The sequence below is a fragment of the Microcaecilia unicolor genome, chromosome 7, assembly GCF_901765095.1.
Source record: "Microcaecilia unicolor chromosome 7, aMicUni1.1, whole genome shotgun sequence".
NCBI lineage: Eukaryota > Metazoa > Chordata > Amphibia > Gymnophiona > Siphonopidae > Microcaecilia > Microcaecilia unicolor.
Window position 1 is genome coordinate 243,474,522 of NC_044037.1, and position 25,832 is coordinate 243,500,353.

The window sequence follows — 25,832 nt, forward strand, 5'->3', positions numbered from 1 at the left end:
AGCTCACATTGCAGGTCAGAGCAACGTGCAAGCCGACTATCTAAGCAGGCATCAGATCGATCCAGCGGAGTGGGAACTAGCAGACGATGTATTCCCGCAGATATGTGGCAAATGGGGCAAGCCAGTGATGGATTGTATGGCAACCAGTTCCAATGCCAAAGTCCCGTGCTTCTTCAGCAGACGGAGGGATCCTTGCTCTGCCGGGTTGGATGCCTTGGCTCAACCCTGGCCCCTGGGCTTGCTGTATGTCTTCTCTCCGTGGCCCTTGATAGGGCGAGTGCTCCTGCGGATTCGGCTGCATCCAGGAGAAGTGGTGCTCATCACCCCGGATTGGCCCAGGAGGCCTTGGTATGCGGACCTCCGACAGATGCTGTTGGAGGCTCCCTTTCCGTTACCTCTGGTTCCGCACCTGTTGTCACAGGGTCCGGTGGCCATGGAGGACGCCTGCCGCTTTGGTCCTATGGCATGGCGATTGAGAGGGCGCAATTGAGAGATAAAGGCTACTCAAATAAGGTAATTTCCACTCTCCTGCAGGCCCGTAAGCGCTCCACTTCCGTGCCTTATGCCAGGATTTGGCGCCAGTTTGAAGTCTGGTGTGTTTCAAGAGCGCTTTCTCCATTTCGGGCTCCTGTCTCGTCGATTCTGGACTTTTTGCAGGATGGTGTACACAAAGGCTTGGCCTATAATTCCCTGCGGGTGCAAGTGGCAGCATTGGCCTCCCTGTGTGGCAAGGTTGAAGGCGTGTCCTTAGCTGCTCATCCAGATGTGGCACGGTTTCTTAGAGGGGGTGCTTCGGCTCCGTCCTCCCGTGCGGGCGCCTTGTCCAGATTGGAACCTGGGGTTAGTATTGAAGGCCCTTCAGGGGGCTCCCTTTGAACTGCTTCGGCAGGCTTCAGAAAAAGATTTGACACTGAAAGCCGTCTTTTTAGTGGCCATTACCTCGGCGAGACGGGTGTCAGAGCTCCAGGTGCTGTCCTGTAGAGACCCTTTTCTGCAATTCTCAGAGTCAGGGGTCATGGTTCGGACCGTTCCTTCCTTCATGCCTAAGGTGGTTTCAGCGTTTCACCTAAACCAGCCTGTTTTTCTTCCCTCCTTTGTTGAGGAGGAGTTTCCAGATTCATTTGGGCAGTTGCACCTTTTGGATGTGCGCAGGACTCTGTTGCAGTATCTGCGAATTACAAATGCTTTCAGGACCTCTGATCATCGTTTTGTGCTGTTTGCAGGTCCTCGCAGAGGGTCTTCAGCGTCTAAAGCCACTATTGTCCATTGGCTCAAAGAAGCTATCTTTTCAGCATATCTGCTGTCTGGCCGGGCTCCGCCTGAAGCCTTTAAGGCACATTCCACGAGAGCGATTTCCTCTTCCTGGGTGGAAACTGGAGCACTATCTCTTCATGAGATTTGCAGTGCTGCAACATGGGCTTCTGAGCTCTCTTTTGCCCGACATTACAGGCTGGATGTGGCTGCCAGGAGAGATGCGCGTTTTGGAGCACAGGTGCTAGCGCGTGGTGTGGCTTGTTCCCACCCTATTTAGGGATTGCTTTGTTACATCCCATACGTAATGGCTTCATCTGCTTGATGACAAGGAAGGGAAAATTAGGTTCTTACCATGATAATTTTCTTTCCTTTAGTCATAGCAGATGAAGCCATGAACCCTCCCTGTATGATTGTCTGTATTGCAGTGATTCTGATTTTAGGTGCTGTTCTTGTTTCCTGAAGTTATATTCCTTCCTTGGGGAGTCGGAAAACAGTCTTCAGGATTCTTGTTACAGTTATAGGAGGATGAGTTCATTCCCTCCACTTCATGTTTTAGGAGGATGAGTTTATTCCCTCCAGGAGAATGCAAGTATTCCCTCCGCTTATACAAAGTGGAGGACGAATTTATTCCCTCCAGGAGGATGAGTTCATTCCCTCCTTTTTTGAGTTTATGCTCTTGTTAAGGGGCCATTGTTCGCTGTGAGGAAAGTTCATGTTATTCCCATTGCGGTTTGCCATACTGCTTTGGAAGCTTCAAATACTGAAGAGGCAGTGGAGCTAGCTGGCCATGAGGCACTGTGAAAAGTTGAGTGCTCTCTATCTCCCCCTGCTGGTTGATGGATACAACCGATACGTAATGGCTTTATCTGCTATGACTAAAGGAAAGAAAATATCATGGTAAGAACCTAATTTTCTCTTATGCACTACAAGTTGCCCAAACTTCAACTGCACAATTGATTACCAAAACTCCTCATTTTGAACACATTTTGTGAGAATTTGTTTTAAAATATTGGTTTAAATTAATAGGGCATTACATGGTGATAGCCTACGTTCTTTGCTAGAGGGGGCCACTGCAAGCAAGGGTGAGTTCAATTTGGGGTCCCTCTCCTCAGATAGGTGCTGGGGAGGATTCTGTTAAGCTTGCTCTGACAGGCAAAAAATAACACAAGAAAAGAGAACAGCAAGGTCAAGATGGCAACCCTTTAGTGGCCAATGTTCCTATCAATCTGTTCCCATATGGCTTATTACGGGAACATTGGACACTAAAGGGTTAAGAGCAGATGCACAATTGCGCTGCTCCCTCTTGGAAGTTTTATGACACTCCCACTGGTGCCAGCTGCTAAGGCCGTATGAGAAGTGGAAAGGTACTCCGAGAATTGGCTCTCCAGTTTCTGCATCCATGTTGTCTAGTTCAGACCACTTTGGCAGGGGCTGTGACATGGTATTTTGGAATGGCGGTTCCTGCTTCTGTTGGCACCCCAAATGCTTTGTGGAGGTTTTGGATTTGGGTTCCCTTTCTCTAGAGGTTTGTGGGAACAGGAGAGGCAGCCGAGCTAGATCCCTCAGGAGCCAGTTCAATTACAGTGAGACCTGCTTTGTGGGAAGAAGATGTGGTGGAAGACTCTTCTGGTGGTAATCTTTTGGCATTGAGGAGATTAAGAAACCGGCTGTTGTGACTTTGGAAGCTGTTTGGCCATTAAGACCATGGATACCAACTTTAAAATGGCAGTGACTGAAATTAAATCTAAGTTTGGGGCTATCACTTCCAAAGTAGAAAAACATGGAGATTTGTTGACCTCACTTGAAGAAAAACTGGAGAGACAGGCTGAACAATTAGTAGAAAACTTGTGAAGAAAAGATCTTTGGTGGTACGGAAATTAGAACATATGGAGAATCAGTCAAGGAAGAACATCCTGAGATTTTCACATTTTCCCAGGTCCCTGATTGTTTCTCCTATGGAAATGGTGCGGTCGTACTTCCATGAAGTTCTACTAATATCATCTGAGAATATTCCTCCTCTTGCAAAAACTCAATATTTGTCTTTAGGAGGAAAGCCTTGGAGTTTGACTCCAGTTGGAGTAAGGGTAGAAGGGCCAGAAGATTTGAATTTGACAGCTTTTCTGAAAAGCTCCCTGGAGGTCATAACAGCTAGAATGACTCTCCTTGTGATTTTTGCAATGGAACAGGATAGAGATTATGTTTTGAAGTTATTTTTTCATCACCTTAGTGAACAGTTTTTGGGCTTAAATAATCTTATATTTCCTGTCGGAAAGAATTCTTGGCCCTTAGGCCTAGAGTTCTGGCTTTAGATGCCACATTGATTTTGAAATTTCCTGTTAAATATTGTATTTCCTATCAAGAATTTTCTTTTTTGTGTGTGTGTGTTTTAAGACTAAACAATTGGGTGATTTCATAGTGGCTAGGGAAGGGATTGGTGTATTAGTGGGTTTGGATGGACCACCTCAGAGTTAATGTGAACTGGCTATAGGATCTTGTTCATTTGTGCTGCTCCTTTGTGACATTAATTTGTTTTCCTTTTCTTTTTTCGTAGACTTGACTTCTTATAGTGGACTAAATAATGGATAGGTTTCCTTTTTCTCCTTTAATATGTTGTTAATTTTCTGATTCTTTTCAAGTTTATGGATTAATATATACTTGATTAATATTGTTTCAAGAGATTGATATAAAGGTTCATGTAATCTAGGAGATATTGCACCAGTTTGATGAGGTCTTTTCCTCCTATTTTTTTCAAATAGGTCATTCAATAGTTTTTCAAGTTTCACTATATTCACTATTTTGTTTCAAGGTTGCACCTGTATGTGTTTTGGTGAATAAGATCTGGAATTTTGTTTTTAACTATACAGGTAGTCAGCGATAAGGATGTCCTAACTTAAACTGCAGAGCTATCCGGAGAGTGGCGGAAGATCATTGCTATCCTTATAGCTAGTGCTGGTTAGGGCTTAATACATATGTTCAATACCACAGCTTCAATAAATAGTGGCACTGAATATATGTGAGCAATTTTAAATGTCATGGTTGGTGTGTAAAATAAACCTTGACTATAGTGTTTGAATATTGACCAATGTAATATAACGATTTGGAATGTAACTATAGTGTAGAGAATAAGTAGATGCAGATTCAGTTACTGCTTTATAAAATCTGTTTTACGTCAAATTTATGGCTTTATGTTTTATTTTTGAATCACTGTTTTTTTTTCTCCCTTTTCTTAGGACATTTGTTCAGAGCATCTGGGGATCAGCCATTTAACCTGTCCACAGTATCGAGTGCCTTTCCAATGGTCAGTCACCCAGTCTTTGGTCTGCACACAGCCAGCTCAGGGCATTCAGAGTTTGGTGGCTTGGGAACTCTTGGTGCACACACAGCCTTAGCAGCACATCCCCAGCTAGCACCCTTTCCAGGTAAATGCTTTAAAAATATTGAACTGGCATAAATTAATCTGAGAGCTCTAAAACCATATATAGGCAATTCATATCAAAAGTAGTATATTTATAAAAATATATAAACAACATCTCTAACACAAGCAAAAGTAATTAAAGAAAACAAAATTTACCCATATCAGATATCTTTTTTTAAAGACAGCAGTTCACCAATCACATGGATGATCTATGTTGTGCTTAGGGAAAACAAGACCTTCCTAGACAAAATAAATTGCAGTCTTATTGAAGACAATGTTGAGGAGGTATCCATATTGGACTCATTTTGTTCAAAGTTGAAAAACCCTAAGCAAATCACTGTGAATCTGGAAGATATATTAGAGCAAGCTGGCAGACCAAATAGCAACAGATTACCAGAACCTGTTGCTTTATATCCCAGTGTCCTGAAAAAATTCCAACATGCAGACCTGTTGCTAGTAATTTGTAACATATCGTTAAAATTGGCCCCATACCTGAGGACTGGAGCATAGCCAAGTCAGCACTGATTTTTAAAAAGGATTTCAGATGTGATCCAGGAAACTACAGACTGTGAATTTGACTGTGGTGTCAGACAAAATGGTAGAAGCTATCATCAAGAACAGGATTACTAGGCATATATATAGACACTAGTAAAAAAGGCCAGTTTCTGTATGAAATGAAACGGGTGCTAGCAAGGTTCCCCCCTCCCCCCTCGGTCTCTCCCTGTGTCCCCTCCGAGTTGCATGCGGTCCTCCCTCCCCTCTGTTTGTAGACAGGAGTGGATGTAAGGCTATGTAGTGCAGTGTAAGCAAGGAAGGCAATTTGGTTAATCTCTGTTTCCCCTGCCCCTTGCAGCCGTCATCGCCATACACTCAAAAGAAAGGAAACCTGTGAGATGCTGCATCTACGTTGTCGTTGAGGTGTTGGCGGGACGGCGAGTGGCTGCGGCGATGAGCATCGGGGAGGAGGGTGGGTGAGGGAGGGCTCGGGGGGGGGGGGGGGGGGTAAGCAAGGAAGGTAATTTGGTTAATCTCTGTTTCCCTTGGCCCGTGCAGCCGTCATTGGCATACACTGGAAAGAAAGCAAACCTGTGAGGTGTGGAGGAGGGTGTTTGAGGGGGACTGTAGGCAGGGGGAGGGGTTGCAGCGGTGACTCGGGAGGGGGGAGGGAGAGAGCAGCGGGTCCAGTAGCGACCGGGAGGGTGCAGAGAGAAAGCGGGTGTTTCTCATGCACGTCTGTGTCCAAGAACGGGTACGTGAAGGGGCGGGACAGACCATATTTTCAAAAGAAATGGGCGCCCATCTTTTTTTCCATAATATGGTTTGTGCCGGGCAAATGCATCGGATGTGTGCGGATTTGAGCTGGGCAGTTTTGTTTTTCAGCGATAATGGAAACCAAAGACGCCCAGCTCAAAAATGAACAAATCCAAGGCATTGGGTCATGGGAGGGGCCAGGATTCGTAGTGCACTGGTCCCCCTCACATGCCAGGACACCAACTGGGCACTATGGGGGCACTTGTAACATTTTAAAATAAAAAGTAAAATACCTCCCAAGTCCATAGCTCCCTTCCTTTGGGTGCTTAGCCCCTCAAATCCCCACCCAAAACCCACTGCCCACAAATCTACACCATTACCATAGCCCTTATGGCTGAAGGGGGGCACCTAGATGTGGGTACAGTGGGTTTTGTGGGCAGCTTGGAGGGCTCCCATTTACCACCACAAGTGGAACAGGTAGGGGGGGGGATGGGCCTGGGTCCTCCTGGGTGAAGTCCATTGCACCCACTAACAACTGCTCCAGGGACCTGCATACTGCTGTGATGGAGCTGGGTATGACATTTGAGGCTGGCATACAGGCTGGCAAAAAATGTTTTTAAAGTTCTTTTTTTTTGGTGGGAGGGGGTTAGTGACCACTGGGGGAGTCAGGGGAGGCCATTCCCAATTCCCTCCGGTGGTCATCTGGGCAGTTGGGGCACTTTTGGGGGGCTTGTTCGTGAGAAAAAAGGGTCCAAAAAAAGTGACCCAACTTCTCGCTAAAAACGCTTTTATTTTTTCCATTATCGGCCGAGGGCGCCCATCTCTGCTCGGCCGATAAACACGCCCCAGTCCCGCTTTTATCATGCCTCCGACATACCCTCGTCAACGTTGTTCGTTCCCACGACAGATTGCAGTTGAAGGTGCCCAAAATCGGCTTTCGATTATACCGATTTGGGCGCCCACGGGAGAAAGGCGCCCATCTCCCGATTTGGGTCGAAATATGGGTGCCCATCACTTTTGAAAATAAGGCTGATTGTAGACAGTACACTGAAATATTCTGCCCAGTGTGCGCAGCAGTCAAAAAAAACAAACAGGATGCTAGGAATTATTAGGAAGGGGATGGTAAATAAGACCAAGAATATTATAATGTCTCTATATTGCTCCTTGGTGTGACCTCACCTTGAGTATTGCATTCAGTTCTGGTCGCCGTATCTCAAAAAAGTATAATGGAATTAGAAAAGGTAAATAAGAGTGACCAAAATGATAAAGGGGAATGGAACTCCTCTCATACGAAGAAAGGCTAGAGGTTAGGGTTCTTCAGCTTGTAAAAGAGATGGCTGAGGGGGGATATGATTGAGGTTTACAAAATCTTGAGTGGTGTAGAACCTTTAATTTCCGTCCTCCTCTAAAATATGTCTGCTCATGTTGGTCTACTTTTGCTTTTTTTATTATCTTATTTGTGGATTCTATCCCTATATACCAAAGGCAGGGATCTTTATGAAATTTAAGGCAGGTCTTCAATTTATGAGCCTAGGTTATGATGAATTACTGGACTGTGCTATTTTCCCCCCTATTTAAATATGAATTTGTATACTGCTTTGTTGTTTGTGTTGTTCTAATAGTGTTCCACAAATTTCTATTGATCCTAACCAGAGTATTCTTTGCTCATGTATCTACTACATTACTATTTGTATAAATGTTGACCTGAAGTATTTTTTTGTTACATTTGTACCCTGCGCTTTCCCACTCATGGCAGGCTCAATGCGGCTTACATATTGTATACAGGTACTTATTTGTACCTGGGGCAATGGAGGGTTAAGTGACTTGCCCAGAGTCACAAGGAGCTGCCTGTGCCTGAAGTGGGAATCGAACTCAGTTCCCCAGGACCAGAGTCCACCACACCTAACCACTAGGCCACTCCTCCACTCCTGAGTAATCTATTCTGTGTGTTTTGTTGTAGAGATAAGTACCTTTTTACTTCAGTAGACTTTCTGACAGATATTCTATAAGATTGGGTTTCTTTAGGTGTTCTTTAACTTGCATGTTGGCTAACATTATTATACAAATACAAAACCTAGAGTGAAACAAGATCTATTTTAATTCTTTATTTGGAATTTTCTGTGTACTTAGCAGTTTTGATAAGCAATAAATAAAGGATCTAATTTCATTTTTTTTTGTTTGAGGTGCAGAATGGTGGCGAACAGCAGATACGCACACTCGTACAGGGGCAGCATTTTTTCCACCATTGCTTGGTATTCCACCACTATTTGCTCATTCAGCTCAGAATCATGATTCTACCACATTCCATCCAAGAGCTACAGGAAAAAATGTTCGAGGAGGAATAGAGAAAGGTAATGCTTCTAACTAGTACTAAAAAAGCATTCTTCCTAAATATTGGGTGCTGAATTTAAACCAATTTGTCAGTGACTTGCATAGCTATGTGTTTAATTATATAGTTGTAAGGGTGCTGGTCCCATTTAATGCCTATACACTGTTTGGAGGCCTGCTCGCATAACATTATTTGGTTCAGCCCAGGGATGGGACCTGTAAAGACTGGGAGGCCATTGGCAATCAATCTCACATGCTGCACTCTTCTGTCAGTTGGTAAGCCAACTCCAGGATTGGTGTTCTGAACCAATTTGTTTAGTTACACTCTGATCTGGTAAATAACTAGGGTAATAATTGCAGAATCAGTCAATTTGGCAGGCGCAATAAGCAACCAGGATGTACAAAGTCCTCTTGCTCCTTGGTATCCTTTACTCCTAATAAGAATATGTAAATATCCTCCATTTATTTTCCTGTAATGCAATGTAGCAAGTATGTAGCTTAGGTATGTTCAGAGAAGGTTGCCACTTAATTTTTGTTAGAGATGCTGGAAGATTTAGGAATGCTGAGGCGCCAATGCAGTGCCTTAGATGGCTGGGTTCTAGTTAAAAGTGTGGTGCTACCCAGGGGGTCTTTTGCTGTATATGGGTTCTAATTTCTTCAGCCTCTGGAGCTGTTCTAGGGTCTTGTGTAGATGTGATGTAGTCATGGTCACCCAATTTCTACTTTAATCTTCAGCTCTAACAGTCAGTGAGCTTTAGGCTTTGGTAGTGCTTGCACCTTATATCAGGCTTCATCACAACAGAGTAGTGCTCCGCATGCACCCTAAGTTCCTGCTGAAGGTAGTGTCGGAGTTCCATCTGAACCAGTCAATTGTCTTGCCAACATTCTTTCCCCATCCTCATACCTGCCCTGGCGAAAGCAGTTTGCATACCTTGGACTGTAAGAGAGCATTGGCCTTTTACATGGAGCGGACAAAGCCCTTCAGGACAGTCTGCCCAGTTGTTTGTTTCTTTTGATCCCAACAGGAGGGGAGTCGCCATCAGAAAACGCACAGTCTCAAATTGGCTAGCAGATTGCATTTCCTTCACTTATGTCCACGCTGGGCTGTCTTTAGAGGGTCATGTCACGGCTCATAATGTTAGAGGCATGGCTGCGTCAGTGGCTCACTTAAAGTCAGCTTCCATTGAGGAGATTTGCAAGGCTGCAACGTGGTCGTCAGTCCACACATTCACATCTCACTACTGCCTTCAGCAGGGTACCCGACGCGACAGTCTGGGCAGTCAGTGCTGCAGAATCTGTTCGGAGTTTAGAATCCAACTCCACCCCCCTACATCCATTTTTGTTCTGTTCCTGGCTTCACTGTCAGTTAGTTGTTTATGGTTTCAGGTCAGTCTGTGTTATGTCCTCGCCGTTGCAAGGCCCAGTTGACCAATGTTCATTGTTTTGAGTGAACCTGGGTGCTAGGGATACCCCCACATGTGAGAACAAACAGCCTGCTTGTTCTCGGAGAAAGCGAAGATACTTACCTGTAGCAGGTATTCTCCGAGGACAGCAGGCTGATTGTTATTACAAACCCGCCCACCTCCCCTTTGGAGTTGTTGTTGTTTCTTTGCTTCTATGCTTTTTGATTAAACTGAAGTAGCACGTTCACGCTACGGGCGGGAAGTCGTCCGCGCATGTGCAGTGCATGCAGCTCGCGCGCTAAAAGACTCTAGCAAAACTTTTTTTATTTTGCTGGCAAAATGCCGATTCCTGGGCCGACGTGGACGTCAACCCACATGTGAGAACAATCACCTGCTGTCTTCGGAGAATACCTGCTATAGGTAAGTATCTTTGCTTTTAGGGCCCCACTGTAATATTTGGGCACTACCTTTTCATAGGTAGGATCCTTGTTTTGGAAGTTAGTGCTGGCATGATAGATTTGCTCTAGATTCTGAGTGACTTTTTGTTTGTAGATTTTTTTAAATTACTTTACAATATGTCTATTATTGAGATTACCAAAATTTCTTTGTATGGTGAGCTTTATGGGGAAATGTCCTTGCTCTGCTTTGCATCCATTGTTGATGGAAGGCCAGGAGGTTCTCGGGATGCGGAATGTATTTGTCTTTCAATACCATATGTGTGTTGGAGGACCGTGGCTCAGTGGGGCTGAAGATTGCAGTCTCTTGTACTTCCTTTAGCTCTCAATTGGCCACTGAAGCCTGCACTGCTATCCTCATTGAAGTAATTGTTAGAGGTGAAGCATGGGGTAGGGTAATGGCAAAGCATGGGTGTATTAGGAGACTTTTTTTTTCTCTTTCCAAAAGTTGGCAACTCTAGTGCCCACCCATCCAACTTGTTGGCCCACCCAAAAATTGCCTTTGAGCTACGTCACTGCTTCCCTATAAGGAAAGGTTAAAATCTTCAGCCTGGAGAAAAGACAGCTGAGGGGAGATATGATAGAGGTCTATAAAACAATGGGTGGAGTGAAGCGTCTGTTTACTCTTTCCAAAAATACTTGTCCTGTTTCTGTGATTGGTGAGCCCTTAGGTTCCCTAAGGCCCCGCAGGTCCTTAGAGGACAGCCGTGCACCCCAAATCTTCACCCGCGGCGGCCGCCGTTCACCAAGGGTTGAGCCCCCAGCTGCAGGCGGCCAGCAGGACTGCTGGAACCGCGGGGTGACGGCTGACCTGGCTGGTAGTCAGTAACACCGTCTAGGACGCTCAGTCTCTGAAAGGTAGCTAGCAAGGGCGGCTAGCACTCCGTAAGGATAAGTAGCACAGTCTCTGAAAGGTAGCTAGCGAGGGCGGCTAGCACTCCGTAAGGATAAGTAGCACAGTCTCTGGAAGGTAGCTAGCAAGGGCGGCTAGCACTCCGTAAGGATAAGTAGCACAGTCTCTGAAAGGTAGCTAGCGAGGGCGGCTAGCACTCCGTAAGGATAAGTAGCACAGTCTCTGGAAGGTAGCTAGCAAGGGCGGCTAGCACTCCGTAAGGATAAGTAGCACAGTCTCTGGAAGGTAGCTAGCAAGGGCGGCTAGCACTCCGTAAGGATAAGTAGCACAGTCTCTGAAAGGTAGCTAGCGAGGGCGGCTAGCACTCCGTAAGGATAAGTAGCACAGTCTCTGGAAGGTAGCTAGCAAGGGCGGCTAGCACTCCGAACAATCCCACTGTGCAGGCTTCTGATACACGAGACGGAAGCACTGAGTCTTCTAGCTCCCATGTTTAAATATTGCGCCGTTCCGCCCCCTCGTCGGAAGGAGAGCCAACCAACCCGGACCCGGAAGGCAATGGGGCTTGAGGATTGGCCGGCCCGCCCTCCAGGCGGAGTCTGAGTCCCGGCGCGCCAATCCGGCGTGTTGTGGGAGGAGCCTCCGCACCGATCCGCCCAGGGCAAAGGAAGCGTCGGTGCCGACGCCGCCATCTTGGCCAGCGCAACGCTCCACTCTCCGGGACCCGCGTTCGTTCCAGCGGGTCGCCGGGCTTGGCCCAACCCGCGGCAGCGCCGGCTTCCCCGGAGGTCCGTCCCCGCAGCCCCGGACGCCGCGAGGCCCGTCGACCATCGCTCCCTACCCCGGGAGCGCAGGTAGGCACGTGAAACGTGACAATACTAGGACTAGGGGACATGCAATGAAGCTACAAAGTAGTAACTTTAAAACGAATCAGAGAGAATTTTTCTTTACTCAACGTGTAATTAAACTCTGGAACTCATTGCCAGAGATTGTGGTAAAGGCAGTCAGCTTAGTGGGGTTTAAAAAAAAGGTTTGGACGGCTTCCTAAAGGAAACGTCCATAGACCATTATTAAAATGGACTTCGGGAAAATCCACTGCTTATTTCTGGGATATAACAAAATATTTAAACACACATGAATACAAGTGTATTGCTTCAGCTTATTGAGAGTGGAGTAGTCTCATATATAACACACGATAAAGATTATTTGATTTTTCACCCAATGACTGGGTGTATTATCTGTGTGTATTGTCTAATCATTGACTTAACCTCCACCACCCTTTGCTAATCTTGTATATGAAAATATATTTCTGTTTATCAATATGCTATCATCTAATTTTACGCAGCACTTAGCTTGAACAAGTTGGTGCTCTTAAAACCCCGACAGGTCCCCGTTTCGTGGCTACTTTTTCAAGGGGGAGTCACCAGTTCTAAAACCAAAAACAAGATACAGCACAAAGTTACTTACAAAATTGTTCTAAAGGGCATATTAATTGTATAATTACTTGTATTCTAAATAAAAATGCTGGTGGCTTACCAAGTAACTCTCTCAAGTGCAACTGCAGCATTACTCTGTCTCTCTCAAAATGGCCACGGCATCTTTTTGTTAATGCTCAGCCGTGCCAGCTGATTATGAAGCTAACTTCAAAATAAAAGTCCTTAACAAAGACTTCTAACAAAATAAAAGGCTTGTGCCCTGTCTGAGACTAGTGTGGAAAACTACCACTGTTGATATTCATCTTGTATGTCTCAAGCAAACACTCCTTAGTTGACCATTTGTTTGTGGCAAAAGTTTTAACATATCAAAAGATTTTTCTATATGTTAGGAAATAGAGAAAATTGAAAAACATTGAAAAAAATTATGTTAAACTTAGTGCCTGTTGATAACTCTAGAACTGATATGGGTATGTTCAAAACCAGTGTGCGTGTTTATTACGAACCATCCAACCAGAGGCAAGAACTGGATTGCTCACTTCTTATATCAAAAGGGGAATATTGTGTTAGAAAAAACAACTCCATTGTGTGTAAGTATTCAAACCCCTTGGTTCTATAGTATCCAATGTAAAGATCCAAAAGGTTTCACGCTGTAAAATTTTTCTGTTTAAATCACCTCCTCTAGTGGAGGGAATCACTTGTTCAATCACCATACATTTAAGATCTTCGATGGTATGATTTTGCGATGTCCAATGTTGTACCATAGGTGCTCCAAAATTTTGTGCAGTAATTCGTGAACGGTGTTCAATCAGTCTCTCATGTAATGACCTCATTGATTTCCCAATGTAGTATTTGTCACATGGACATTTGATGTAGTAAATGATGCCCGTGGATCGGCATGTAGTTCTGCACTTTAATTTATAACTCATGCCGTTACAGACGAAATCTGTCCCTTCAATGGTTGTGGGGCATGTTTTACAACGAGGTTTCATGCATTTAAAGTGGCCAAAGTTGCCTGCGTTGTCAATGGGAACCATAGGTAAAACCGCTGGACTTAAAATTTCTTTCAGATTTTTGGAACGTGAAAATGCCGTCCTGATGTTGTAATTTGTGAACACTGGGTGTGCTTTAATAATGTCCCAATGGCGGCGAATAATAGCAGCAGTAGCCTCTCCACCCGGAGTGTATCTTGTCACAAAAGTCATAATTTGTCCATCATGTTGTGTCCGTGGTGGAGATTGGAGCAGTAATTCTCTATTGTTGTACTTGGCTCTGGTGTAGGCTCTCTTGATGGTTTTATGTGGATAATTTCTCTGCAACAATTTAGAGCCAAAAGATTCAGAATGTGCCTTGTAATCGGCATCTGTAGTACAGATCCGCTTGAAGCGGAGAAACTGAGAAAATGGAAGACTTCGTTTTAATGCTTTGGGATGGCAACTACTGTATTCTAAAAAAGTGTTCCGGTCAGTGCTCTTAACAAATACATTGGTAATAAATTGCTTCTCTACAAGGAGAATCTCAACATCAAGGAAATGTATCTTGGATTCTGACCACGTTAAAGTAAATTGGATTCTGGCATGACATTGATTCAGCCAACTATGGAATGACTGTAATTGTTCGATACTACCATACCACACAATGAATATATCGTCGATGTAACGTTTCCATGTACCTAGCATGTCATTGTAAGGAGATCTAGCCAACCATTTATCTTCAAACTGGGCCATAAAAAGATTGGCTAGAGTGGGAGCGAATGTCGCTCCCATGGCCACCCCAGATTTTTGTTTGTATAACTCATCTTGAAAGCAGAAAAAATTACTGCATAATGCTATTTCTGCCAGTTTACACAAAAAATCAGTGGGGACTTGATGTGGACTGGGACGATTGTTTAAGGTTTCACCAATGACTTCTAACAATTCGTTTTGAGGAATCATAGTATATAGAGATTTTATGTCAAAGGTTGCCATAATAATATGTGAATCTGGTAACTGTATATCCTGCAATATATTGAGAAAGTGTGTAGTGTCCTTAATGTATGTAGGGGTTTTTTTTACCACGTCTTGAAGAAACGTATCTACATATTGGGACAAAGGTTCAAGCAGTGAACCGCGGGAAGACATTATCGGTCTTCCTGGAGGGTTACTTATGTCTTTATGGACTTTCGGCAATGTGTAAAGAACTGGAACAATAGGGAACCGCCTGTTCAAATAATTGAACTCCTTCTTGTTTAGAAATCCTGCTTCCTCTGCCCTTGTGGTTATTGCCAATTTGTGTTCTTGGAGCTGTTTTGTGGGATCCTGATCTAATTTAACGTACGATGTCGTATCGGCCAATTGTGAATGGATCTCAGTTATATATTGAGATCTGTCCAAAATTACAGTGGCCCCGCCTTTATCGGCCCGTTTAAATACAATATCAGTGTTTTTTCTCAACGATTGTAGAGCTTTGCGTTCATCTCGGGTCAGGTTATCATGAAAACGGTATGATTTATTATTGTTGGTGTTGTGTAACCGACCCACATCTCTTAAAACTAGCTGTTTGAACACTGATACTATGGGATCGATCGGGATGGGCGGGATCCATTGGGATTTATCTTTAACTCGGGAAGAGGAATCATGTCTGGCCTTGTCATTGAAAAAGATCTTGAGTTGCAAAGTACGAATGAATTTTTCAAGGTCAATTCTAAATTGAAAATTATTGAAAAATTGAACAGGTACATATGAAAGGCCTTTGGAAAGCAGAGAAATTTCAGTCGAAGTAAAGGTATGTGTCGACAAATTCATTACATTCTGATCTATTGGAACTGGGACCGCGTCTGTGGACGTGGCCTGGATATACCTCTGTTCATACCTCTCCTGTTGCCTCTTATTCTTGTTCTTGTCAGTCTTGTTTGTCTGTGGTCTAAAAAATCATCAGTATCATTCCCTGAAGAACTATCTGTAAATTGAAAAGCTTTAAATGCCACCTGTCTATGGCCGGTGGCTGTCATACTGGATGTTGATGTATCTGTAACTTGATTATCTTTGCTGTAAACACTGATATTGTATTTAAACGGGCCGATAAAGGCGGGGCCACTGTAATTTTGGACAGATCTCAATATATAACTGAGATCCATTCACAATTGGCCGATACGACATCGTACGTTAAATTAGATCAGGATCCCACAAAACAGCTCCAAGAACACATATTGGCAATAACCACAAGGGCAGAGGAAGCAGGATTTCTAAACAAGAAGGAGTTCAATTATTTGAACAGGCGGTTCCCTATTGTTCCAGTTCTTTACACATTGCCGAAAGTCCATAAAGACATAAGTAACCCTCCAGGAAGACCGATAATGTCTTCCCGCGGTTCACTGCTTGAACCTTTGTCCCAATATGTAGATACGTTTCTTCAAGACGTGGTAAAAAAAACCCCTACATACATTAAGGACACTACACACTTTCTCAATATATTGCAGGATATACAGTTACCAGATTCACATATTATTATGGCAACCTTTGACATAAAATCTCTATATACTATGATTCCTCAAAACGAATTGTTAGAAGTCATTGGTGAAACCTTAAACAATCGTCCCAGTCCACATCAAGTCCCCACTGATTTTTTGTGTAAACTGGCAGAAATAGCATTATGCAGTAATTTTTTCTGCTTTCAAGATGAGTTATACAAACAAAAATCTGGGGTGGCCATGGGAGCGACATTCGCTCCCACTCTAGCCAATCTTTTTATGGCCCAGTTTGAAGATAAATGGTTGGCTAGATCTCCTTACAATGACATGCTAGGTACATGGAAACGTTACATCGACGATATATTCATTGTGTGGTATGGTAGTATCGAACAATTACAGTCATTCCATAGTTGGCTGAATCAATGTCATGCCAGAATCCAATTTACTTTAACGTGGTCAGAATCCAAGATACATTTCCTTGATGTTGAGATTCTCCTTGTAGAGAAGCAATTTATTACCAATGTATTTGTTAAGAGCACTGACCGGAACACTTTTTTAGAATACAGTAGTTGCCATCCCAAAGCATTAAAACGAAGTCTTCCATTTTCTCAGTTTCTCCGCTTCAAGCGGATCTGTACTACAGATGCCGATTACAAGGCACATTCTGAATCTTTTGGCTCTAAATTGTTGCAGAGAAATTATCCACATAAAACCATCAAGAGAGCCTACACCAGAGCCAAGTACAACAATAGAGAATTACTGCTCCAATCTCCACCACGGACACAACATGATGGACAAATTATGACTTTTGTGACAAGATACACTCCGGGTGGAGAGGCTACTGCTGCTATTATTCGCCGCCATTGGGACATTATTAAAGCACACCCAGTGTTCACAAATTACAACATCAGGACGGCATTTTCACGTTCCAAAAATCTGAAAGAAATTTTAAGTCCAGCGGTTTTACCTATGGTTCCCATTGACAACGCAGGCAACTTTGGCCACTTTAAATGCATGAAACCTCGTTGTAAAACATGCCCCACAACCATTGAAGGGACAGATTTCGTCTGTAACGGCATGAGTTATAAATTAAAGTGCAGAACTACATGCCGATCCACGGGCATCATTTACTACATCAAATGTCCATGTGACAAATACTACATTGGGAAATCAATGAGGTCATTACATGAGAGACTGATTGAACACCGTTCACGAATTACTGCACAAAATTTTGGAGCACCTATGGTACAACATTGGACATCGCAAAATCATACCATCGAAGATCTTAAATGTATGGTGATTGAACAAGTGATTCCCTCCACTAGAGGAGGTGATTTAAACAGAAAAATTTTACAGCGTGAAACCTTTTGGATCTTTACATTGGATACTATAGAACCAAGGGGTTTGAATACTTACACACAATGGAGTTGTTTTTTCTAACACAATATTCCCCTTTTGATATAAGAAGTGAGCAATCCAGTTCTTGCCTCTGGTTGGATGGTTCGTAATAAACACGCACACTGGTTTTTGAACATACCCATATCAGTTCTAGAGTTATCAACAGGCACTAAGTTTAACATAATTTTTTTCAATGTTTTTCAATTTTCTCTATTTCCTAACATATAGAAAAATCTTTTGATATGTTAAAACTTTTGCCACAAACAAATGGTCAACTAAGGAGTGTTTGCTTGAGACATACAAGATGAATATCAACAGTGGTAGTTTTCCACACTAGTCTCAGACAGGGCACAAGCCTTTTATTTTGTTAGAAGTCTTTGTTAAGGACTTTTATTTTGAAGTTAGCTTCATAATCAGCTGGCACGGCTGAGCATTAACAAAAAGATGCGGTGGCCATTTTGAGAGAGACAGAGTAATGCTGCAGTTGCACTTGAGAGAGTTACTTGGTAAGCCACCAGCATTTTTATTTAGAATACAAGTAATTATACAACTAATATGCCCTTTAGAACAATTTTGTAAGTAACTTTGTGCTGTATCTTGTTTTTGGTTTTAGAACTGGTGACTCCCCCTTGAAAAAGTAGCCACGAAACGGGGACCTGTCGGGGTTTTAAGAGCACCAACTTGTTCAAGCTAAGTGCTGCATAAAATTAGATGATAGCATATTGATAAACAGAAATATATTTTCATATACAAGATTAGCAAAGGGTGGTGGAGGTTAAGTCAATGATTAGACAATACACACAGATAATACACCCAGTCATTGGGTGAAAAATCAAATAATCTTTATCGTGTGTTATATATGAGACTACTCCACTCTCAATAAGCTGAAGAAGCAATACACTTGTATTCATGTGTGTTTAAATATTTTGTTATATTTTGATGCTCGACAGAGCACAGGCACAATTGTTTATTTCTGGGATAAGCAGCATAAAACTTTTTTTTTTTTTTGTTTTACTTTTTTGGGATCTTGCCAGGTATTTGTGACCTGGATTGGCCACTGTTGGAAACAGAATGCTTGGCTTGATGGACCTTTGGTCTGTTCCAGTATGGCAATACGTATGTACTTACGTTTTTCCCATTTTGCTAAATAGACAGCCAAACAAAACTCTCCCTGAAATAGTTTTTTTTTTTTTTTTGAGAATTCTGTCATACCAATGCTGTTTTCCTTATTGTCAATGCCAGACGAGTCCAGACAAGTGGATTATATCCCTTAACAATAGAATCAACTAAAGATACAAAAAAATATAGGTGTAGGATTACCAATGCCGTAAAGCAATAGTAAGAAAATAATCCACAAGTATGTCAAAATTGTGTTTTCCTGTATTATAATGAAAAAAGGAAGGAAAAGCCTCAAAGAAGCTCAATACCTCAATAAAGGTTTGGAGAGCTAATATGATCCCAACGGAACCTAGCTTCATCATAGGCAAAAACCTTCCAAAAATAGCAACATATCAACATGAAAATATCATTTCTATGCCGAAAAATGCTGATGAGAAATGAAATAAAAATCACTTATCTCAGGAACAGAGGCTGAGCACTTCAAACAGCTTCTGGTTGCAAGCACGCCCCTAGGCCAACGATGTCCAGCGTTTCGTAGAAAACTGCTTCAGGGTCCCAGAAGGCAAAAAATGCAATTTGAACAAAGCGTTACAAACAACAGATGGAGCCATACAAAAACAGCTCAGAGCTGACTTCTCTCCTCCTTAAAGGGAGTTGGTGCTACCTTCAGTTCCCCAGTATTTCTCTGGCTTCAGCAGATGGTGCAGGCCTGTGGCCTGGTGCAGCAACTATCAGTAGGCTGCTCCTGGGAAGGCTATGGACCTCAGATTCCATGCAGACAACAATCCTTTAGGGCTGATTTCCCGCCTCTCTTGGAAACAGACTAGAGGGCTAACATTGGTGAAGGCCAGTCCACAGAGCCCAAGAGTGCTAAACGCAGTGGTACTGAGTTTCTCCCTGCCTCCCTTCCTCCTGATTCTTGAAGGGGTTGAGGCTGCAGTGCTTTTTGTTTTTGCCTACCATTGGGAGGGGGCCAGAGGTGTATTCCTTTAGTGTTAATTGATTAAAGTCTTTGGAAGAGGATGAAAAAAAAGATAAAATAATTAAAAAAAAAAAACTTCAGTGCAGCCTCTTCCTAGCTTTCTTCCTGGTCTGTTGTGGTATTGAGTTGGTTTGAAACTCAGTCAGGATGTCCAAAGTGATCAAACTCCCCTCTCTCTTTCCCTCCACTTGTTTCCAGGATGTCTGAGAAAAAGGAAGTGAGACGCTTCAAGTATGTCATGGCAGTTAAGCAGATTTGCTGGTGCATTTGGCCTGGCTTGGTAGCAGGCAGGCAGCAGTCACCAGCTAGGTGTGTGCGATCTACTTTCTCTCCACTTGATTCTAGTATATGTGGACATGAAGGGCGGTGACATGCTGCAGATAAGTCATGGCAGTTCAATGTGTTATGTAGTATGTTATGTTCTGGCCCATAGGCACCAGCTCTGTGAATGCCTGAGCATTCCCAATATTTTTTCCTGTAAGTCTGTAGATCTGGGATAGAGTTGATAGATGGTGAAAATATTTTCAGCCCAACTTGTGCCTAAAGATAATAGCTATGTGAGGAGCTGTACAGATTTATGGCCTGGCTGAACCTATACAAAAAGCAGTCAAGATGTTCTCACACGAAATCTGAAAAGTCCTATATTGAATTTACTCAAAAACATGTGTTTTGTTTTGTTAAATCTGGATTTTGCTCACACCTTTTTCAGTAGTAGCTCAAGGTGAGTTAACATTCAGGTATTTCCCTGTCCCTGGAGGGCTCCACAATCTTAAGTTTGTACCTGAGGCAATGGAGGGTTAAGTGACTTGCCCAAGATCACAAGGAGCAGCAGTGGGATTTGAACCAACCACCTCTGAATGTCAAGACCAGTGCTCTAACCACTAGGCCACTCCTCCACTCCACATGTTACTACCAAATCTTTCAGAATGCCTTGACACTGTTCTGCTCATTTTACTTTTTAGGTAAATTCAGTGCCATGTGGATAAGCCTCAGAAAAGACCTAGTTACCACCAGTCTTATATACATCCTGAAGTGGCAGATGCAGAGGCTTCTCAGTTGGGTCACTTGGGGGCAAAATGGAATCCAGGGTTCAAGCAGAGTTGTGCCATTAGTGTTGTCATGTTTACAGATGAGTTTCTATCCTTAAACCAAGGCATCTGTGCTCAGAGGAAAAAATAGCACTTGGCAGACCAGGGCCTGGAGTAGAGCAGAAACACTGAAGCAGGACTGGAACAAGAACGCGGAGGCAATGTGCAAACAGTAACAAATAATTATTCACAAAATTGTCACTTTTCAGAACGTGATAGAATCCTGGCATCTGTCAGCAAGCTGCAAAATACTCCTGATATAGAAGGATGAAGATGAGGAAGGCCTTTGAAAAATCTTTTCATAATAGGATGCCGAATGAGAGTATAATTGTCTACTGTATTGTGAAAAACATACAATGCAGCAAGATGAACCTGAACTGTTGAGAAATATAAGCTGCTGTTGGATAGGCTTAATAAATAGTCTAAAACCTTGGATATCCCACAGGTGAAAGGATCAAAATTATGAAAGAACACCATACAGAGTATCTATGCCATTTAGAGGCATAAGATTTTTTCATGGAATCTTTCCTAGATACAAGAAGGACCTCCAGTACGTGAGGAGAAAAAATAGCCTCATTCAATGGGAAAGACGAATAAGCTAGGCAATGAGGTTCAGAGATTGAAGGTCTGGATGAAGAAGATGTCCTTGGTTGATCAAATCCAGATCTTGTTGAATGAACTCCAGTGGGTAGATTGACATGTGCAGAACTATTGGGAGCCAAGACTGTCTTGGCTAGTAAGGCATTCAGATCATGTGAGCTTTGTCTCTGTGTGCCTTCTGCAGTGTCTTCAGGATGAGAGGCACTGGAGGGCATGCATACAGTAGATTCTGACTCCAAGAGATGTGGAATACGTTGCTTTCTACTCTGTTCAGAGTGAGCCACTTTGAGCAATATCTGCGACACTTCATGTTGTCAGGAGATGCAAAGAGATCCATTATTGGAAAACCCCACTTTCTGAATAGGAGTCGCCAGGATGTTAATCTATACTGGTAGGTACAACGTTCTGATAGTGGAACTGAGGTCTAGTACAAGTGTCCAAATTAGGATCGCTTCTGTGCAGAGGAGTTTGGAACCCATTCCGTCCTGTTTGTTCTTGTAATACATGGCAACTTGGTTGTCGGTGTAGACATGAATCACTTGATTTACCAGACTACAGCGGAATGCTGAGAGTGCTAGATGAATCACTCTTAACTCTAGCAAGTTGATGCTGCAGGCTTATTCTACTAGAGACCAAACAACCTGAGTGGAATGTTGAGAGAGATGTGCTCCCCATCCTTGCTTGAAAGCATCCTTAGTACTATTGTGGGGGCTGGATGTTGGAAAGGTGCTCCCACCAGTAGATTGTCGCATAATGTCCACCAATGTAATGATCTTTTGAGATGAGATGGAATTGGAATTTTGTGAACAGAGGCTGACTGAATTGAGAGCAGTGGTCCTTAAGGTGCCACAGCAATGAGCACGTTTGTAACCTTGCACTGTTGATACCATGTGACCCAAGAGTTGTAGAAGTACTCTGGCAGTCGAAACTTGTATTGTTTGAAGGTGACAAACCATTAGAACAATTATCTGTGCATATGAAAGAAGCAACTTCACTAGAGATAAAGGAGTGATTAATTGAGCTCCTATATACTCTAATTGTTGCACTGGAAGCAAATGTGACTTTTCTTTGTTGATTATGAAACCTAGAGTGTTGAGAAAATTCACAGTTCTCTGCAATGCTTGAAGAGGCCCCTGGTAAATTAGTCTGACTATTAACCAGTCATACAGGTATGGGAAAAGTAATAGACTCTGTTGGTGAAGATGGGCCACTGCTGTAATGGCACATTTCGTGAAGACTCGAGATGCTATAATCGGACCAAATGGAAGTACCTTGTATTGGTAATTGGGACCTAGGGTAAATTAAACTAGACTTGGGGGAAAAGCCGACAGTCACCCAGGCGTGCATGGTTTGGTGTGGAGTATCTTTCAAGGACACTATTGAAACAGGATATTTTGGGAATCCTAGTAGAGGTTTCAGCAATGCTTAAAGTAAGCCAGGTGTGCTTAATGAGAGAGCAGGATAAAGGATGTGCATTATCCCTTTCAACTTCTAAGCAACTTGTAGATCAAAGGAAAAAACACAATTTGAAGTGCCTGTATACAAATGCTAGAAGCCTAAAAAATAAGATAGGAGAGTTAGAATATATAGCACTAAATGAAGAGATAGATATAATAGGCATCTTAGAGACTTGGCGGAAAGAGGACAATCGATGGGACATTGTGTTAACAGAGTACAAAGTGTATCGCAATGATAGAGAAGATCAAATTGGAGGGTGGGGGGGTTGCGCTATATGTTAAAGAGGGAATTGAGTCAAATAAAATAAACATTCCACATGACTCAGATAACAGCATGGCATCATTATGGATAGAAATTCCATGTGTGAAGGGAAGGAGTATTCTTGTAGGGCTGTATTACCATCCGCCAGGACAGAATGAACAGACAGATGAAGAAATGTTTACAGAGATTAGGAAAGCTGGTAAATTGGGCAATGCTATAATAATGGGTGTTTTCAATTACCCCGATACTGACTGGATAAATGTTACATTGGGAAGTGCCAGGGAGATAAAATTTCTAGATGTAATAAACGAGTGCTTCTTGGAGCAGCTGGTCCAGGAACCGACAAGAGGGGGAGCCATTTTGGATCTGGTCCTTGATGGCGTGCCGGGCATAGTGCGAGAGGTGGCGGTTTTGGGTTCCCTGGAAAACAGTGATCATAACATGATCAAGGTTGAACTACTATCTGGGATGAACCCTCAAAAGAAATCTACTGTAGCTGCATTTAATTTTTGAAAGAGTGACTATAATAAAATGAGGAAAATGGCTAAAAAGAAACTAAAAGGATCGGTGGCAAAGGTTAGGACACTAAATCGGGCATGGACTTTATTCAAAAATACTATCTTGGAAGCCCAGTCCAGATGCATTCCATGTATTTGCAAAGGCGGAATGAAGAGAAAACATCAGCCTGCATGGTTAAAAAGTGAAGTAAAAGAGGCCATTAAAGCCAAAAGATTGTCCTTCAAAGAATGGAAAAATGACCCAAATGAAGAAAATAAGAATCAACATAAGCACTGGCAAGCCAGATGCAAAGCATTAACAAAGAAGGCTAAAAGAGAGTATGAAGAGAAACTTGCCACAAACTTCTGCTTCTGATGTACCTGAAAAAGTTATTACTGTAACAACTTTTTCAGGTACATCAGAAGCAGAAAGCCTGCGATGGAATCCGTGGGACCATTAGATCACAAAGGAGCAAAAGGGGCACTCAGGGAAGACAAGGCCATAGTGGAGAAACTGAATGAATTCTTTGCTTCTGTCTTTACAGAAGAAGATGTAACAAATCTGGCTATACCGGAAATGGTTTTCAAGGGTGATGATGTGGTGAACCTGGAAGATGTACTGATCCAAATTGACAAATTAAAGAGTAATAGATCACCTGGACCGGATAGCATACATCCAAGGGTACTCAAAGAACTCAAGCATGAAATAGCTGATCTGCTGTTAGTAATATGTAACCTGTCATTAAAATCATCCATTGTACCTGAAGATTGGAAGGTGGCTTATCCTGAGTGCGCTATTTTTGGACACTGAAACCGTGATGTAGGAGAGGGAGAACTGGACTGCAGTGGAGATTAAATAGGCAGCCTTGATCCAGTGTCAGATACAGATGAATGCGAATGAGACACTGACCAAGAAATCTTCCTCGAAATATGACTAGAATGCTGAGGTGATGGAGAGTTATGCTGTACTGGTGATACTTGCTGAAAGGTAGAAGGAGCAGTTGATACAGGTAGAGAAAGACAATTCTGCTGATGCAGATTTTAAAACTGAGAAAGCAGCTGGAGCAGATTATTAGTAAAAGCTGTGTCAGGTTGCCTTTGGCTGTGTGTGAAAGGATGGGAAACGACAGTGCGAGACTGAAGACCTGACAGATCTACTTGACACAGTATAGGAAGAGCGATAGGAAGGAGAACGCTTGCTTCTGTGGTGGCTATGTCAATGCCGATGTCAGCTCCAAGATGGAGATGAAGACTGAGAATGGGATTCAGGTCTAGATCGGCCTCGAGACTGAGGTTGACGTTGAGAGTGCAATTTATCAGAAGAGGTGACACAGGAATGGCGCAAAGACAAACCTGCCTTATATCTTTGCCCTGGAGGCACCTCCGCACTCACTGCCAAAGAGTGGTTTGCCTGCATTGACACCAAAGTAGTCGGCAACAAGGGTTCCCTGCATCCAGAGGATTGAGCTCCATGTCATCTATGCATGACCCTATTGGGAGTGTACGTAACAACAGCAAGGACATTCTCGATGCCGAGGATTCCCTGTATGGCATCGAGAACCAGCTCCTGATCCGCGGGTGGCATCACATGGGATCGAGGAGGGTCTCTTGAAGCAGCAGTGTCTGGAACAAACACAGACAAAGTCTGGCATTGACTTGCTAGACACATTATTTTTGCCAGAGTGCTTCTTTTTAGCAGGAATTGAAATGACTTACTTATCCAAAGGTACCCGGGACTGTACATAGTCTTTTGCTTTCAGTGCTCTTATCTGAAGAGTCTTTGGCAACATAATACGACACTGTGGACATTGTACAACACAGTGCTGAAGTCCTAAACGTTGCAAGCATTGCATATGCTGGTCGGTATTTAGACATTTTTCTAGCACATGACTGACAGCACTTAAAACCTGGCTTTGGTGGCTCCATTGGAAATAACAAGTCTGCTAAATTAAATCCAAAAATTATGAAAATGGAGAAAACTACACAAAACAAAAGAAAATATTTATAAAATTAAAATTAATGATAAATAGATGGTCACAGTTTTGTGACGGGTCTGAAAGGTAGCGCGAGTCTAGTCACAGCCATGGACTTTTAAAAACTGAGGTATGTACAAGTCCATAGGCTGGGTCAGTAACGTCACTATGATCTCATTTTAGCTGTGTGGCTATGAGATCTGAAAGTCCGGAGTAGGACAGACTATCTAACTTTTTTGATATGACAATTTTACTTATGTTGCCAAAGTAATATCTATAGCAGTTAAGGTTAAAAAAAGACAGGTACTGGGAGAGGAATAAAGAGAGCAAGAAAAGGGTGACGGGAATGGAAAGGGGTCACTGGTTAGGAGAGACAAAGCTGCTCTGAAATGTTGGAAGAGGCAGAAAGGCGCTTTAAAGGCAAGAGAGGCTGGGTCATGGGGACAGAGACTGATAGTGGAACTGTGGGGAAGGAATAGAAACAGACTATGAGGGTTAGAGGAGAGCTTGGGCTGTATACAGAGCTGTCAAGGGAGCTGGATTGCCGAGAGGGAGATTTTAACCAGACCCCTAACTCCACCCAGTCAAACCCCCAGTGCCTGCTCACTCTACCTCTTGG

General features: G+C 43.0%; 1 protein-coding gene across 1 annotated transcript in view; it reads left to right on the forward strand.

Moving 5' to 3' along the window:
• BAZ2B (bromodomain adjacent to zinc finger domain 2B) overlaps nt 1-25,832 on the forward strand; it is a 914,692-nt gene that overhangs the window by 316,172 nt on the left and 572,688 nt on the right. Inside the window, exons 5-6 of the mRNA XM_030210692.1 lie at nt 4,485-4,673; nt 8,104-8,271. Coding sequence (XP_030066552.1) covers nt 4,485-4,673; nt 8,104-8,271 — 357 coding nt within the window. The remainder of the gene's footprint in view (nt 1-4,484; nt 4,674-8,103; nt 8,272-25,832) is intronic.